Source organism: Amborella trichopoda, chromosome 1, assembly GCF_054954075.1.
Source record: "Amborella trichopoda isolate Santa Cruz 75 chromosome 1, AtrichopodaSantaCruz75HAP2 v2.0, whole genome shotgun sequence".
Classification (NCBI taxonomy): domain Eukaryota; kingdom Viridiplantae; phylum Streptophyta; class Magnoliopsida; order Amborellales; family Amborellaceae; genus Amborella; species Amborella trichopoda.
Window position 1 is genome coordinate 8,914,358 of NC_142336.1, and position 17,498 is coordinate 8,931,855.

The window sequence follows — 17,498 nt, forward strand, 5'->3', positions numbered from 1 at the left end:
ATTTTAGTAGATTTTTTTTTTTTATCTTTTTTATTTTTTCAACACTTTTTGACCACCCGAGACTTGCCTAGTTAGAACGGTTGAATCGGCTGGTTTATTGGTTAGGTCGGTTAAACCGCTTCCGAGCCTATATCAGGTTAACCATTCTGGTTCAATTTTGCATAACACTGACTTTACCCAACAATTCTATTTCGGATTCTGATCTCAATTAGCAATTTTCAAACTTTGGTAATACCATTGGCTATATACTGATACAATGATGGACCATTGGTTAAAAAGTTCACCGTTAATGTGAAACAAGGGCTGGGATCTCAGTTCCCAAGCGATGGCAACCGTCAAAAAGCTGATTTCCCATACACAAGGGACGGTCCGGATCATCTTCTGTCCCTCCGCAGTTTGAATTTAAATCATCAACGTCACTCTTCCCGAGCCTCAGGTTTGGGTCCGGAGTAAACCCATTTAAAAATGAGGCTTCTCTGACCTAACACTGCAATGATTCGATTTCGACCGTTGTATTTTCAAAGCTCAGCTGCGAATACACCGAGGCTCAAGCCCCTAAAACCAAACCCTAAAAAAACCCTAGAATTGCAGAAGAAGAAAGAAGAAGAAGTAGAGGAAGAGGTATTTCCTTGTTTTGTTAAAGGAATAAGAAGTTGCGCCGCTGTTTTTTTTAAGAAGAAAAGAAGAGGAAGAAGAAGGAGAAGAAGAGGGGTTTCTTGTTAATGGCGATTTCTTCGGCTTCAACTACTCCATTGCGTTTTCAGAGATTAAGCGATGGTGATTTGGCTTCAAGAAAGGCTGAAGAAGCAGGTTTTTAATTTACTGTTGAACCCCGAGAGTTTTCGATTAACCTTGTTTCTGCATTTCTTTTGTTTATGGTCTGCATTATTTTCGTATTTTCAGCGAACCGGAGATATTTAGCGGCTTCATGGCTCGAAAGCATGGCTGGGCCTCTCAATCTATCGTCTCATCCATCTGAGGAAGAGTTTCGGTCTTTCTTGCGCAATGGTCTGGTTCTCTGTAACACGATTAACAAGATCATGCCTGGAGCTGTACCTAAGGTTGGGGTTATCCATTCCACTTTCGAACCCCTTTTTGGTCATGATCTTGATATTCGGTTTAATCGTTTTTTATCTTACGGGATTATGTCAGGTGGTGGAGAGCCATGGTGTTTTTCTTCCTTCAGAAGGGCAACAACCATTGCCAGCCTACCAGTACTTCGAGAATGTGAGGAATTTTCTTGTTGCTTTGGATGAGTTGAAATTGCCTGGTTTTGAAGCTTCATATCTTGAACAAGTAAGTTCACCCATATTTTCATTTCTCCAGATACTCAATTTATAGAAAACTATACTACACTAACTGTTCTTTGTAATATTTCTCACTCTGCTTAAATTAATACTATTGCTTTCATTTGTTGCGGGGTGTTTACGACTTTCAAAATTTTTCTTAGGTTTAATGAGTCATTTCATTAATGTATTTGAACCATTGTTTGAAAACCCAGGCTCGGCTCGGCTCCAGACTGGTCCTGGTTCCAGGCTGCGGGCCCGAGTCAATTTTTGAGTCTAGACAAGTTGTCTCAATCTGCAAAATTTGGGGTGAAAATAATCCCCTTAGAGACTGGGTATAACACCACTTTTCTTTACCTGTGCTCACTGCATTTCTTCCCTCCTAAAGAAGCTATATTTCCAGGGTTTTCTTCGAAATTTGTTCCACAAGAGTATGTGCCAAATTTGAGTTGAATCATAGATACTGTGGCATCCGGTCCTTGGGCTGATAAGAAGTTCTCCTTTTATTTAATTAATTAAACAACCCATCTTTTGGATGTGTTGTTCTTTGTCCTGGTTCGCATTTTTTATTTATATTTTTATTTTATTTGTGATTTTATGATTTGGGTTTTAACAGGGGACATTGGAGGCTGGATCAACTGTCAAAATTGTTGATTGTGTCTTAGCACTCAAATCATATTATGAATGGAAACAGTGTGGAGGAAATGGGTCGTGGAAATATGTAGCTTCCATGAGATCTCCCATGGTAGAAAACAGGCATTTGGACATGTTTGCATGCAATAAGCACTCCATGGATGCACCAGATAAACCTAAATCCAGTGATCAGAATGATGAACATCAGGCTCATAATGGTTAGACAGGATTTCATAGTATTGCTTCCTTAATTTGTGTCTCTTGTTTGTTCTTTTTGGCAGTCTTACGAGTTGACAAAAGTTATTAGTTTTTATATTTATTGTTGTTTACAATTTTCTTTTGAAGACTTGAGCCGTTTGTTCAAGCAAGTTGCCAAAAGCTTGTTCAATACGAAGGAGAACATTGATCAGAAGTTTCTGGTTTCAGGTCTCTGTGAAAATGAGGTGAGGTTGATTGCTCTTTGTTCTGTCTTTTTGTTTAATTCGAAAAAAGACCTAAGATTATGGCAAGTAACCAAATCAATCTGTATGTGTTTTGAATGCACCAATTATGTGATGGAAGGAATATTAGATGTCTAAAAGTCAGGAGAATATATATATATTTATTTATATATTTTTGATTAGTGGGTACTTGTCAAATACAAGAGCTTATCCAGAATGTCCCTATTGGCTCTCTCCATTTTCTCAGAATTACCATTTGTGTTGAGCATGCTAATACAACTGCTTCAAAATTTAGGTAGTTTAGATAAGGAAAGTGATAAATAGTGTTCTTTTCTCTTTCCTGGAAATAGCTAAAATATATCACCCTTTTATAAAATCTTGAGAAGGCATTCCTTTCTTTGATCAGTGGGCCTTCCTCATTCAAAGTGGACTATTATGTTCATACTTATTGTAATTTCTGGCTTATAGAAACAGTGTCCCAGATATTTAAGAAGGGTTGGTGAGGTTAAATAAGGTGCCCTTCTTATATCGTAAAAGTAAGGCACACCTCTAAATTTTTCCTGGAGATGTTTCAATGTCGCAAACCTTATGAGGGCTTGAAAATCTGTATTCGTCATTGGTTACAATATTTAAAATTTCGAAATTGCTATAGATCGAGCAGATCTGTAAACACAATTTTTTTTTTAAAAAAAATAGTCGGTCTAGATAAACTATTTTTTTACTTAAAATTCTTTTTTTTTCTTCGAAGCTGAGATGACCAATTGGAGGGTTTTCCAAAGTTGGTACACTAGTCTAGATGATTTTTGAGGTGCACGTTACTTCAATAGTATAAGGTTGACACTTTACTTAAATGTTTTCCATTTATAAATGACCAATATGATGCTAAAGCTTCTAAGACTATATACAATGACAAGTTTGTCTTCTATCGTGAATACGAAACATTCATGTTAACAACTGTGGGACAGTTTGTGGATGCATATGGAAAAATCTTGCCTATATTTATTTCTCAATTCAGTAGATAGAAAGGAGAGGTTTCGATTTTTCTTTTCTTCGGTTTATCAGATAAGGATATCTATGTTACATTATTGCTTTCCAATAAATTCAGTCCTCATGTGGTCATTTTCTAATCGCATGGTTGCCTTTTATATAATGATTACTGTTGCAAAACAAGGGTTATACTTTGCAGAAGAGATACGATTGGGTTATTAAGTCATCCATGAAAAGACTGGGATGCATTGTCCTTGATACAAAATGATAGTTTGTAACTTTATATGTTAATTTACTTATCATAATACTTGTTTTGCAGGATCCAATCAAAGTGCTTGCCAAGATTCTGTCTAGTTGCCAGCAAGAACAGCAACGGAATAAGTTTCCTCAGGTGAGCTAACTGAGAGTTGGTATTCTTTTTCTTGCATTAGTTGAACTTGAAATCTTAGAGTAGTTGTATGACTGTCCCTTAAATATTATTTTCATTAGTAAGACAAATACAATGAAGAAATTTAGGAGGGGGTTTTCATTAAGGTTGTTTAGACTTATGGGAAATCCACTTTATGGATGATTTTTCATCGTGAGTCATATCAAATAATCCATTTAGTTGGTGGTTTGGGAATTAACAGAATCAAAATGGCTGATATTGACTTAGTTAGCGTTGGAGATTTGAGTAAGAACAAGGAGGGCTATGGAGAAACACACTGTTTGAGGTTTTCATCTAAGGGCCTGTTTGGATAAACAATCAAAATATTTCTGGAATGGACTATCTTATCTAAAATTTCTATCTGTGGATAATGTTATTTTGTAATGTTATTTTGTTTGTTGTTTGGTTACTTAGTATGTACCTTGCGTTATTTATATATTATTTTATTTAACTTTTTTTATTATTTCCAGCTATTCTTTGGCTAAAAACATGTGATTTTCAGCAAGTTATTTTGAAATATGTTGGGGTTGTTGGATTCCATTAGTTTGATAAAAGGCATGATTTTATGAGTGTCCTTCTTCATTTGTAGACATCCATTCACTTGATGGAATTCAATCAAAGGATTCAATGAGGCCAAGAAGGGTTTCCAGCAACTGTTATTTTAGACTTGAGAAGGAACTGGGAGTATTATGGAGATAGGTATTGAGGCAGAATTATGAGGATTTGGGTTTGGGGGGGTGTTGCTGTATTGATGCATTTTCTGAGTTCTTGGGCTTGGAGCAAGGATCTACACTATTGAGCACTAGAGTACCAGGTGAATTAGGGTCTGTAGTTCATAAATAAGGGTAATTGAAAAGAGTTAAGTTCTGTTTGTGTCTGCTTTGGGGCTTGAGTCCAATAGAAAGCCTCTATGGGTGCATTTTCTAAGGCTGGTCCTTGGAGCAAGGATTTACACTATGGAGCACTTGAGTACCAGGTCAATTAGGGTATGTAGATCATGTGATAACTGAGATGAGTTAAGTTTTGTTTGTGTCTGATATGGGGCTGGAGTCCAATCCCAAAGCTAAGCTTAGGGTATCCTCCCTTTAGAATGGATTGGGGTAATGATGAGGTCAATATATTGCCCCCTTGACAAGTTGGATGTAATGTGATACAGTCCTCCACCTTTAACCCAAGACCTTGGGCTGCATGGGTTATGGACCCTCATCTCACATTCTGAATGTGTAGGTGGGAAGAACATGATTAGCATTGTGCGGAAGATGTAGTGATGCTCAAATGTTGACCTATTCGCTACTCGTCTTTCAGTGAACTGTTTCGAAATATGGCCTTTTGGTGAAACTCCTAATACGTCTCAAGTGTTTAAAACAGGATCAACAAAGGTAAATTTATTAAGATAGTTGATAGAAACTCTAGTGTAACATAATGATTAGAACTTGAGTCCTGTATTTCTGTTAATATTTAATATATTTCTAAATTATTCCTACTTGGACATCCTAAAATGAATAGACGTAAAGTTCAAGCTCTTCAAAATAATTTGAGTCAAACTATGTAGAGTTTATGAACATATGATCATTTTTGTAGTTGACTTCCAAGATATTTGTGCTTGTGGCGTGTGTCAATGCAGTGCACACCGTAATGATGGGCATTAATAAAGGCTTGAGGCCTTTCATGCAATCAGATATTTTTGATGCAAACTAAGACAAATGCTAAATACACTATAACTTGTGACCAAATCTTTGTGTTTTCTTTCCCCCTTCGCCGTTCCGGCCCCACAATGCCCCTGAGCCACACACATTGGATCAGCCTGATATGATTATAAATTTAAGGATTTTGACATGTAATGTACGTGATAAATAAGTTGTTTTTAACATGTAAGGAACTAGGTCTATGTGTTAACTTCCCCTCTTGCCCTCCACCAAGACACCCGCAATAATAGCAAACACGAATTGACTTTATATGCTTACAAATTTGTGGATTTTAACATGTAAGGAAGTGATTGCCAAATTGTTTTTCGTGTGTAAGTGGTTGCTCAAGTGTAAAAGAAGTTTATCAGAACATTTGTAGCTTTACACTTTTTGGTCTTCTGTAATATTTACGTGGGAAAACTAATTTTACTTAAGATTTCCTTGTAGCAATAATTCTTTGCTAATTTTATGGATATTTTATATATGTAATACTGATACTGACATGTGACCGGCTTAGATGTTGCTAATGCTTGAATGTTTTGTTTAAGCATTTAGTGCATGATTTGGATTTGTAAACCATATGAGCTTTGGAGAAAACTTCTACACACTACAAACATTGTGTCCAATAATAGAAAATTGAAGAAACTGATTAATTTTCTTTGTGTGTAGATAGATGAAGTACTTAAAGAGATATTTGTGGAAGGACATAACCCCTGTGCAAGTTCAGCACCAAGGACTGCAGATGACACTTCAACAATTGAAACTAACAAGGTATGAATTTTTTATTTGTATTTTGTTTTGTATGTTCTTTGTTAATTTCGTCGAACTATGAAATCAATTGGTAATCTTTGAAACGGAAATTAGGAAGTCCCTGTTTGAAGGGTTAGAAAAGCTTTTTTGGTTTAACCTGGTTTTCACCAGTTCGTGGTCGTTGGAATAGCCTACCATCTTAGTAGTTTAATCCGATTAGTTTTTGACATAAGCCTACCATTTTATATGCAGGGTTGCAAATCATGCCGAGGAGATGTCTATTGCACCCACTGGAGTCTTTTACAAACACAGGAAAAGGACATATCAGTAAGTTTGTCAGTCTTGGATAATTTCTTGCACTCCCTTCATTTGAATGTTGGTAAGATGTGCTTACTATATGTAATGTTTTATTATGAAGTTAACCACCATTACCCTTATGAACTGCAAAAGAGGCTTGTTTGAGTGATATGATGTGGGACAAATTAACAGTTTAAGATGCTCAGTTGTAAAAAGGATGCTTGAATTTCACCAGAGTGGCTGTTAGTTATGCTGATCAATTAATGGCCATTTTCTTTTTAAGCCCCCAAACCATAGTTGTTGGAACACCTAGGAACCCAAATCGTTTTAGGAACCATAATTGCGGAATCGCAGCCGGCTAGAAGATTATTGTCTTAGGAATCGTTGTCCATACAATAGGAATAGCTAAGAACGTGATTCTTAGTTTTAGCAAATCATGTTTCGATCAAAATAGATCCAAGTTCCACATATGGAATCGAGATTTCAACCTCCTTGGAATCGAAATTCCCATCCCCCTGGAATCGACACTCCAGGAGTCAAGATTTGTTAATATGCAGAATCAAGTTTTCGACATCTATGGAATCGAGTTTCTGACATATGTGGAACAAAGATATGCTGCTGTTTCGAATAGTGATTCTAACATATTTGGAATCTAGTTTCTGAAGTATATAGATCAGAGATCTATGCCAGTTTGAGATCGAGATTTACAATAATCTGGATTATGGAATGTGTTTGACGACCCCTACTAGGAATAGAGATTTCATTTTTATGGAGAAGGAAGCCACAAGCACATATTGAGCCTCATCAACTTTAGAAACTATATTGGATATCTCTTATTATAAGGTTACCCAAATTTTAAAGTGATTGTGTTGACTATTGAACTTACGGTCATTATATATAAAAGACAAGTATTTCTAAATTGTGATTTTGGCTTCATTATTATAAAGACAAAATAGGATTATGTCTACGCCATGGTTTTACTTTTAATTATATGTGTTGTATTTACCAGTTATATTTTAAATATAAAGCAAAGGCCATCCAAGGTTGCACAAGTAAAATAATGAAACCCTGCAACCACTAGAAGCATTCAAAGGAAGACTTCTACTTCATTTGACGTGGAATCAAGATTTAATCCTCGTTGGAATGTAAGTTCGATATATTTGGGAATGTCTACCCACAATTAATGGGTTCATGTTTCTAAAGAAGTGTTGGATCAAGATTCCGAAATTAAGGAATTGAGTTTTCTTGGTTCCGATAAATGATTTTTAAAGATGTATTGAATCGAGATTCCGAAATTAAGGACTCAAGTTTACTTGGTTCCGAAAAATGGTTTATAAAGATGTGTCGAATAGAGATTTTGAAATTAAGGAAACGCGTTTCCTTGGTTCCGAAAAAGGTTTCCGTGGAGATTCCTTAACGGAAACGCGGAATCGTTCGGAACAGGAAACGCGAGGTCGGTTGGAGAGATTCCGGTAACTATGGCCCAAACATCAATTAATAACATTTCAAATGGGAGATGTCTTGGAAGCTTACTTTTAACCAACTGCCATAGTTTGTTAAAGGCACTCTATTATTCTGCAGGAACTCAAAGCTTTATGCCAAAGAGCAAGGAAGGAATTTGAAGCCCTTCAGAATCAATGGCAAACTGACTTAAGACAGCTGGGTAAGGTCTTGAATGAAAAGAAAAATATCACATGCGGACAATATTTCTATCAGTTCTTATAATAAACTACAGAATATTACAGAGCTTAATCTTCAAATCCACTACCTGCATGAAATTGAGATTTGAATGTCCTTAATTTCCTCAACACATCCCTCAATCTGCAGTTCCTAAAACCATGTAAAAATGGAAAATTCTTTATCATTATTTAAAGAACAATTGTTTCATGCGGGCTGGACCGCATTTGTACAATATGCGGTCTAGAGGTATAAAGCATCATCCTAAAGATGGATGCAAATAGGTGGTTCATCTAAAAACAATTGTAACTAACGGTCCAAATATTTTCTTAGTATAATTATTATTTCTATTTTTCAAAATTTATTTATTTTTTCATATTCATGATCTCCATGTTGAAGATTACATGTTCTTTAAAAATTAGGATCAAATTATATTCTAAAAAAATATTTATTGCCAAGCCCGTTTTTCTACATGTGCGGGCTTGGCCGCATGCTAACCGTGTCCTTATTTAAAAGGTTATTTCTGGGGTCTCATAGTTTGTTTCAAGGAACAAATTTGAAGCCCTTCATAATGACTGGAAAACTGACTTGAGACAACTAAGGTCTTGTATGAGAAGAAAAATATCACATGCAGGACATATTTCTATCAGTTCTTATAAATAACAGAATATTACTCAGCTCAATGTTCAAATCTGTTACCTGCATGAAATCGAGATTCTGAATATCCTTAATTCCCTCCACACATCCCTGAATCTAAGGTGCCTAAAATCCTTTAAAAATGAAAAATTCTTTATTATTATTTGGAAGGTTATTTTTGGGCTCTCACAGTTTCTTTGATTGTTAGTCAGAGAATCTTTGAACTGTTTGAGTTGCTTAACTGCTCGGATGTAGTGGAAAATTCTTATGAAAACTTTAAATACTGTCCCCTCTACTTTATTCTATCCCAGGGAACCAGGTTAGAGACCTTTCAAGTGCTGCGGTTGGGTATCATCGCGTGTTGAAAGAAAACAGAAATCTCTATAATGAACTTCAAGATTTGAAAGGTTGGTTTTACTATGTTCTCTTATAATTTCAAGGGAGGTTAAGTATCAAAGACTACAATTTTCTGAGTGTTTCCGATGCAGGAAACATTCGAGTGTTCTGCAGGATCAGACCTTCAATCAGAGTTGGAAACCCGACCCAGAGTACAATAGATTCCATTGGAGATGATGGCTCTTTAATTATTGTAAATCCCCTAAAGCTACAGAAAGACTCAAAGAGGACTTTCCAATTCAACAAGGTCTTTAGCCCTATAGCTACTCAAGGTAAGTTTTATTTTGTGTGTATTTCCATTTTAGTTAATGCTGGTATTGTATGTATCTGAACATGATTTATTTCGACAGAGGAGGTGTTTATGAACACTCAGCCTTTAATTAGGTCTGTCATGGATGGATATAATGTATGCATTTTTGCTTATGGTCAAACTGGGTCTGGGAAGACACACACCATGGTAAAACTCCTAACCAGATTTCCTGGCCAGATTTGTATATGGTCCTGTCATCACCGTCCATTGAAGTGATGGACTTATAGACTTATAGAGAGAGATTGGCACCTGCCACTGTGGTAGTGTCACATTCTAGTGGATTCCCCTCTCTCTCCATCAATGTCTATCATTTCCATGGAAGGTCATGGTCCGGTGCACTGTGGGACATCACTGTCCATTGAAGTGATGGACTGATAGAGAGAGATTGGCACCTGCCACTGCGGTTGTGTCACGTTCTAGTGGATTCCCCTTTCTCTCCATCAATGTCCATCATTTCCATGGAAGGTCATGGTCTGGTGCACTGTGATTTTTCCTTAGTTTTGCTGGTTAATGTGTTTCACATTTGTTTTTATTCTGGAGCTTCTTTCAGTGTGGGCGTTCTGGGGGCTCTGACACTGATTTGGGAGTCAACTATCGAGCTCTCAATGATCTCTTTGAGATATCTCGGAGCAGGAGAGATGTTGTGAATTATAAGGTTAGAGTTCAAATGGTGGAAATATACAATGAACAAGTGAGAGATCTACTGGGAACTGATGCATCAGCCACCAAATATCCTGTCTATGTGTATACACACTTATACACATTTAAGCACCTATTGTCACTCATTTTGTTTCAAGTGACTTAAGATTCTCAATTTTTGATAATTGGAAATGATTTCCTTTTGAATCTTCTCCTCAATCTTCTATGTAGATGGTAAACTCCACTGTAATATCACATGCTTTCCATCTCCTTATGAAGCAAGCTTTCATTCTGTTTAAGAGTTTTTGTGGCATCATTTTTTGATTTATAATTGCTAGAATGTTCCTGGAATTGCTTTTATTTAGGTAGGTCTAGAAATGATCAAAATGATCAAAATGTTCGCAGTTTTAGATGGATTAAAACTCTATTTGAACCAGGTTAGGTAATTACATTGTAAAGAAAAATGGCAACAGTGGCAGTGCTATATTGCCTGTACAACAAGGCACTATATTGATTGTACAAAAAAGGGGTCCAGGAATCTTTATGAACATATTGTAAACACCACTTTTCGGAGGTAGTTTACATGATCTAGTGATTTGGTTTGGGGGCTCCAAATCTTTAATGTTGACCGCCTAAGGTAAACTAAGGCATTACGCCCTACTACACTGTTTTGAATTTACGAATCCACTTGAATGAATATAATTACAGCTATGATTAGGAATGATTATAATCATCATAGTTATGTTCTTTATTAACTAACAATGTTTTATTCATTTTCTATTTGTTTTCTTTGAAATTTGAGAAGAAGTACCCGTACTCCTGCGTAACCATCATACATAAAGCCAATTGGTTCACTTACGCACGTTACGATCCAGAATTAGTTCCCTTCAGTTGGTTTCTTATGGTTTGAGCAGCATTTACCAGCAAATTGTCTTTTGTGTAATAGTAAACCAGAAATTCAAATATTTAAAATGCCTTAACTCCTTGCAAGTTAGAGATAAGGATTTGTCCAGGAAACAATGGGTTGAGTGTACCTGATGCCAGCTTGCATCTTGTTCAATCGAGTGTGGATGTTATTAATTTGATGAACTTGGGTCAGAGGAACCGTGTTATCTGCTCAACAGCCCTTAATGATCGAAGCAGTCGATCTCATAGGTTGGAAGCATACATATAACTTATCTTGGTGTCTTATTCCTTTTTTTATTTTCTCTTCTTATTAACTGATGCTGATGCTGATTATGGTATGTTGTGATCTTGGTGTTTTCCTTCAGTGTCTTGACAGTGCATGTGCAAGGTAAAGATATGTCAGGATGCATTCTGCGCAGCTGCTTGCACTTGGTAGACCTTGCAGGTAGTGAGAGAGTGGATAAATCAGAAGTTATGGGTGATAGGCTGAAGGAAGCACAGTATATCAATAAATCACTGTCTTGCCTGGGAGATGTGATTGCAGCACTGGCTCAAAAGAACTCTCATGTACCATATAGAAACAGCAAACTGACCCAGCTCCTGCAAGATTCTTTAGGTTCTTTATTTATATTTAAACCTTCTTAATCATGTTATAGTTTGATAGAGAAATCAATTCGGCCATTCTGATTTCTCTTATTTGCCTATGACTCATATGCAACTCCAGGAGGGCATGCAAAAGCCTTGATGTTTGCTCATGTAAGCCCAGAAATAGATTCATATGGGGAAACAATCAGTACTCTGAAATTTGCTGAGAGGGTATCCACAGTTGAGATTGGTGCTGCTCGTTTGAATAAAGTAAATGGTGATGTTCATGAGCTCAGAGAACAGGTACATGAGACTTGCTTATGAGTTGCTGTAAGGAGGTGCTTAATCAAGGAAATCTGAAATGTTTACACACCTGTCACACACGCACACAGAAACATGTAATGTGTATAGTTTCTAGAAAATTAAGTTGTTCACACATGCACGTAAAGAATTTCCTGTGTCTATGCATTACTTTGAAAATTTGATATTTTATTTGCAGTTACTTTCAGAACAATTACAGATGTTTTTAAACATACTTAGCATGCACAAGAAATCACGATTGCGCATGGTAATATAAACATACTCAGCTTTACCTCAAGAGAAAGTGAATGTTGTATAAACATGCTCAGCTTTACATGCATTCATGAATGAAAAGAAATTTTCAGTAAACTCTCAACAAACTGGACACACTCAAGACATTCTTGTCATGCATATCCATCCATGCATGCAAAGAATTTCCCATCTATGCATTACTTCAAATTGGTATTTTATTATTTGTATTGAATCAAGAAGAACTACAGATATTTAAACATACTTAGCAACGCACACGGAATTGCCCTTGCACACAAAATTACCTCTAAAAAAAGGTGATTATCACATAAACATGCTCAGCACTACCCCTGCAGTATGTGCATGAAGCTTAAAGAAAATTGACAACTTTTGAGTATGTGATGGTTTCACTCTATATCCATCATGCCTGAATTAATGTGCAGGTGGAGAGCCTGAAGAAGGCATTAGCAAGAAAGGAAGCAGAAATGGTGGCCTCCTCACAGAAAATGAAAGAACTGAGATCCCCAATCACGAATCCAAAAGTAAGAAATGAGCAATCACTAGTGCGTCCACGAAGGTTGAGCATCGAGGGCCCAAATCAAGGGACAAAGGAGCAGATAACTAAAGAAGAGGATATAAAGGGATCCCAGTCTCCTCTAAAGCCAAAAGCTGTGATGGAGCACCCTCCACGCTCTCGAAGGTTGAGCATAGAAAGACCCAGTAATATTGTGAAGAATGACCAGCCAATGAAGCAAGTCGATTCAAAAGGTTCCAAATCTCCTCTGCTTAAACCAAAACTAAGTGTTGAACACCCTCTTAACCGTTCTCGGAGAGTAAGTATAGAAGGCAATAACATTGGTTTGAGTGAGCAGACAGCAAAAGCTAATGATACAAAGGAACCAAGATCTCTTCTTCCAAAGCCAATGTCAACATCTGAATGCACTCCAACTAGAGCTCAGCAGTCCAGTTTGGGTGACCCTGAAAGTGGAAGGAATGAGGACCGTATTCGAACACCACATACTGTAATATATTATTTCCAACTTTTATGAAGTCCTTTAATGCTACTATGTTATGTCCATCATCATTGCAATCTTTTGAAACAATATTCAACACACCTGACATATAATAGACGATTGCAGTACAAGAAGCTTGTGATATTTATATTCTTTTTTCAAAATTTAGGACTGGAGTATATTTATATTCTTTTTTCAAAATTTAGGAGTGGATTACACAAAAAGCTACCTAGTTTTCAGAATAATGTTTATTTCGTTTTCATTTTACTTTCTTCTGCATCAAGTCATGGAATTCACCTTTCTTTGCCTTTTACTTTTCTCGGGGCACTAAACAAGCAAGTTATATAAATCATGATCTCTATGTGAGAATTTTCTGTATCATGTTACATTTTGCGTTCTAGTGTGTTATTAATTGTCATGTATTTTAACATGTCTTGTAAAATTTTGAGCTGAGTTATTATTTATCTATTGTGGTGGAAATAGCTTATTTTGTTATTATTTTCCCAAAACATTATGTTCTTTTTTTCTAAACCTTTTATTTATTTATTTTATTTTAAATAAAACTTATTTTTATTTTAAATAAAACTTATACTTTTAGTTCCTACTAACCATTTTCATCTTGACCACAATTCCTCATGCAGGCCCAAAGATGTATGATGAATGGCATTGCCATGAATGAAGTGTATTCTGAGGCCTCTGAAGTTAATTCTCGAACTGCATATGGAAAACATCAGGAGACCGTTGCTAGAAGCACAGCCGAGAGGTGCCTTCAGTACATGGCTGAAACTACTCGAACTGTTGTTGACCAGGATGTACAGCTAGCAAAATTAGGGAGTGGCATAAATTTACAACTCCAACTCCAAAAAACACCTGAGCAGCTAAGACAAATAAATAAGGATGATGACAACAGTGAGAAGCAAAGAGAAACAAGTTTTATCCCCAACTATTCACAAACGAGCTCGAATTCCAGTAGAAAAGGATCTCAGCTTCGGAAATCATTTCTAACAATTGGGAGACTTATCCATGGCTCTGAGAAAAGGTAATAGGACATTTGTAATTCTATTCCCTGAAATGTGGTGTTTCCCATACATTTCCTCAGTATGGATTTTTTTAGTAAGATATGTTGTCATTGGGAACCGGATCTTATGAGTGTTTTACCTGGGGAAATTATCAGGAAAAATAAAATAAACTTATACTTTTCTCTTCTGTGTCTCTGTGTTGCGCACATGTCTGTGTGTGCGTGTGTGCGTGCATGCATGCCTACCAGGTGCGTGCATGCATGCCTGCCAGGTGCATGCAGTGCTCTGGTGGGTGGTTCACATACCTAATTGTTTTGGGCGAGTGGTTCACATACCAAATTGTTTTGGGCTGTTCCCCCGCTGGCTGCTGGTTGGATGGGCGGGGAGGGATCCCAGCCATCTAAAAATTTAGAAGAAAAATTATATGGTTCTATAGTTTTTGTTTCCCTTATAGTAGGACAATATTATCAGTTGTAATGGATAATTTGGAAATAACTTGTATTGGATATCGACATTTATGTTCACATATGTGTGCATACATGTCTGTGTGTGTGCATGCGTGCATGTATGCGTGCGCATGTGCATGTAGTGCTCTGGTGGGTGGTTCACGTACCTAATTGTTGTGGGCGGTTCCCCTGCTCTCTGCTGGATGGATGGGCAGGGGGATCCCAGCCATCTAAAATTTTAAAAGAAATACTAAATGGTTCTATAAGTTTTTGCTGTCCTTAGTAGGGCAATATTGTTTGTTGTAATGGATAATTTGGATATTCTTTGTGTTGGATATCAACATGGACATACATGTTCATATATGTTTCTACGAATTTGTATTCTTGTTTTGATTATCACAAGAAACTTCTGGAGTTTCTCAAAAGAATTGTAGATATTCATTTCTTCTATCACTTGCAGAAATCATCAGTCCATGTCACAAACATCGTCACCAATGTATAGTAATGGTCCCATCAAGGGTGATGGGAGATCCCCTACGTCCTCGAGCATCCCAGTTTTGCTTAAGAGGCAGTCACTGACTGGTGTGCATTCTTTGGAATTCGTGAGCTCAAGGAGATCTTCTCTTGGTGGGAGATCCATTGATTCATGTAAGTTGATTTATGCAGTTAATTTTACTGTTTAGATTCTGATTGATTGTATTGTTAGGATTAAGTTTGCATTTTCATTGAAACTGCTGGGTAGAATGTTTTCACTTGCTTTGTTGCATGTCTGTTCATCCATTTGTGTGTGTGTGGGGGAGAGAGAGAGAGAGAGAGAGAGAGAGAGAGACACTATCCATTGAGTCTGTTCCTTTTCCACGAGTCCCTTTGCATTGTGTGTGTGTGTATGAGAGAGAGAGAGAGAGAGAGAGAGAGAGAGAGAGAGAGAGAGAGAGAAAGAGAGAGAGAGAGAGAGATAGAGAGAGAGCAGGGCACATGTATATTATTTTGTTTCTTATGGCATATGTAACTTGCTTATTTAGTTTTTTTTTTCTTTGCTCTTTTGCTGATGTCAATGGTGTGCAAGAGGGGGAGTCTACTTTTTCTCTGTTTTTGCTTTTTTACTGATTTAATTTCTTTTTTTGGGTGGGGGACGGTTGGGGTTGGGGTTGGGGTTAGAGAGAGAGAGAGAGAGAGAGAGAGAGCGAGAGAGAGAGAGAGAGAGATGGCTCTAGAGTAATTTGTTATGTTCACATGATCTGCAGATGTGGATGGGGCTTGCAAAACTCCAACAAACCCCCAACCACTTAATTCTTCTGCTCAATCATCAAAGCGGTGGCTCTGATTGAAGCAAGTGCTGATGAAAAATTGAGAATCCTTGTTCTCTCTCTCTCTCTCTCTCTGATGTCTTGAAGGCATCCTTTGAACCATACAAAGAAGTTGCAAGAGAGCAACCAGTAGGTGGTCCATTTGGGAAGAGACTGAAGGAAGTGTACAATATGCGAATCCTGTACAGGAAAGTCTGATCAAATGAATCAAATTTTGTTTCTTTCACATTCTTCTGCAATGAATTATCTGCCCAATAAGAATTACATTTGCATGGAGATTTCGTCTTGTTTTCTTGTTCTTTCATTTCCAGATGGTTCTCTCGCATATGTCAACGATCGTCTTAGTTGGGATTTGATTCAAGGAGTGCACTGAATTTTCGTACATTTCTTTAACATCAACCCAGCTGTCAAATGTCAGCAAGGGATGGCTCGGGTGTCTCGTTCTTCCTCTGAATGTTGCTAAAAAAATTCACACATTGTGCTTTTAGTTGAAGATTTTTTAACACATTGTGCTCTTAGGAAACTGCTGTTCTTTAATTTTATATGAACTTTTATGATGCTTTCATCCATGGCTCAATCTGGACTGTTCCCTACACTCAGAGAGAGAGAGAGAGAGAGAGAGAGAGAGAGAGAGAGAGAGAGAGAGAGAGAGAGAGAGAGAGAGAGAGAGAGAGAGAGAGAGAGAGAGAGAGAGAGAGAGAGAGAGAGAGAGAGAGAGAGAGAGAGAGAGAGAGAGAGAGAGAGAGAGAGAGAGAGAGAGAGAGAGAGAGAGAGAGAGAGAGACGAGAGAGAGAGAGAGAGACCTGTTAAATTAATTAGATTAATGGGCTCGAATTGGGCCTGAAGGGAGTCTTATCTGATTGTGATATGTGAGGCTATCTCTTTTTATTAAATATCTAATGAAAACCAAGGGATTGTATTTTATGAGACCATGTATTCTTGTTACAAGGAGATCACGATTGCTATTGACCACTAGATGTCAATTTCATGATTTGGGTATGTCACAGAGTATATTTTTTTTTTAGAAATTTTTTGTTTAGTAAAAAAATCTAATGTACAAAAATGATTGTGGCCTCTTTGCATAAAAAGTAAATCTCCCCTCTATATACTTTTCCTAAAAGAAATAAAATAGGGGCTTGTGATGTTATGATGCTATTTTATGTAAAGGTGGTTTTCATCATAATGTGGTGCTCCACACATATGATGTCTCTTTGCCATGACTTGGCCATTTGTTCATTGTCTTTTTTTGATAAGTTAGGCATTATTTAATTGTCCCCACCTGTTGGTTTGAGACCTTTTTATTTGTTTTTTTTTTTTTTTGGGTAAATAAATTGGTGTAAAATTTACCTATCTTTCCTCTTACAATTTCTCAAAATTTGGGGTTGCACAATAATGAAGGGGAGTCAAAAGCAAACAAGTGGAAAAAGCAAACAAGTCCTGCCGTTGCACAATAATGAAGGGGAGTCAAAAGCAAACAAGTCCTGCCGTTACCTTGCAGTAAACATTGTTT

At 37.0% G+C, this 17,498-nt stretch overlaps 1 protein-coding gene across 1 annotated transcript; it reads left to right on the forward strand.

The window, feature by feature from the left end:
• Window positions 1–434: 434 nt before the first annotated feature.
• On the forward strand, window positions 435–16,264 carry LOC18442821 (kinesin-like protein KIN-14L). The gene is made up of 20 exons (XM_088852345.1): window positions 435–810; window positions 904–1,061; window positions 1,153–1,296; window positions 1,903–2,137; window positions 2,265–2,362; window positions 3,666–3,737; window positions 6,128–6,229; window positions 6,461–6,535; window positions 8,087–8,168; window positions 9,130–9,225; window positions 9,307–9,486; window positions 9,565–9,671; window positions 10,075–10,260; window positions 11,161–11,318; window positions 11,435–11,685; window positions 11,794–11,957; window positions 12,647–13,225; window positions 13,858–14,255; window positions 15,142–15,329; window positions 15,926–16,264. Exons 1-20 carry the CDS (start codon window positions 723–725, stop codon window positions 16,003–16,005), a joined length of 3,441 nt encoding a protein of 1,146 aa, XP_088708471.1. The 5' UTR covers window positions 435–722; the 3' UTR covers window positions 16,006–16,264.
• The last annotated feature ends 1,234 nt before the right edge of the window (window positions 16,265–17,498 follow it).

Coding starts and splice junctions, on each gene's coding strand:
- LOC18442821 (XM_088852345.1), top strand. CDS start 723: ATGGCGATTTCTTCGGCTTCAACTACTCCATTGCGTTTTCAGAGATTA. Junction 811..903: donor AAGAAAGGCTGAAGAAGCAG/GTTTTTAATTTA, acceptor TCGTATTTTCAG/CGAACCGGAGATATTTAGCG. Junction 11,958..12,646: donor TTCATGAGCTCAGAGAACAG/GTACATGAGACT, acceptor ATTAATGTGCAG/GTGGAGAGCCTGAAGAAGGC.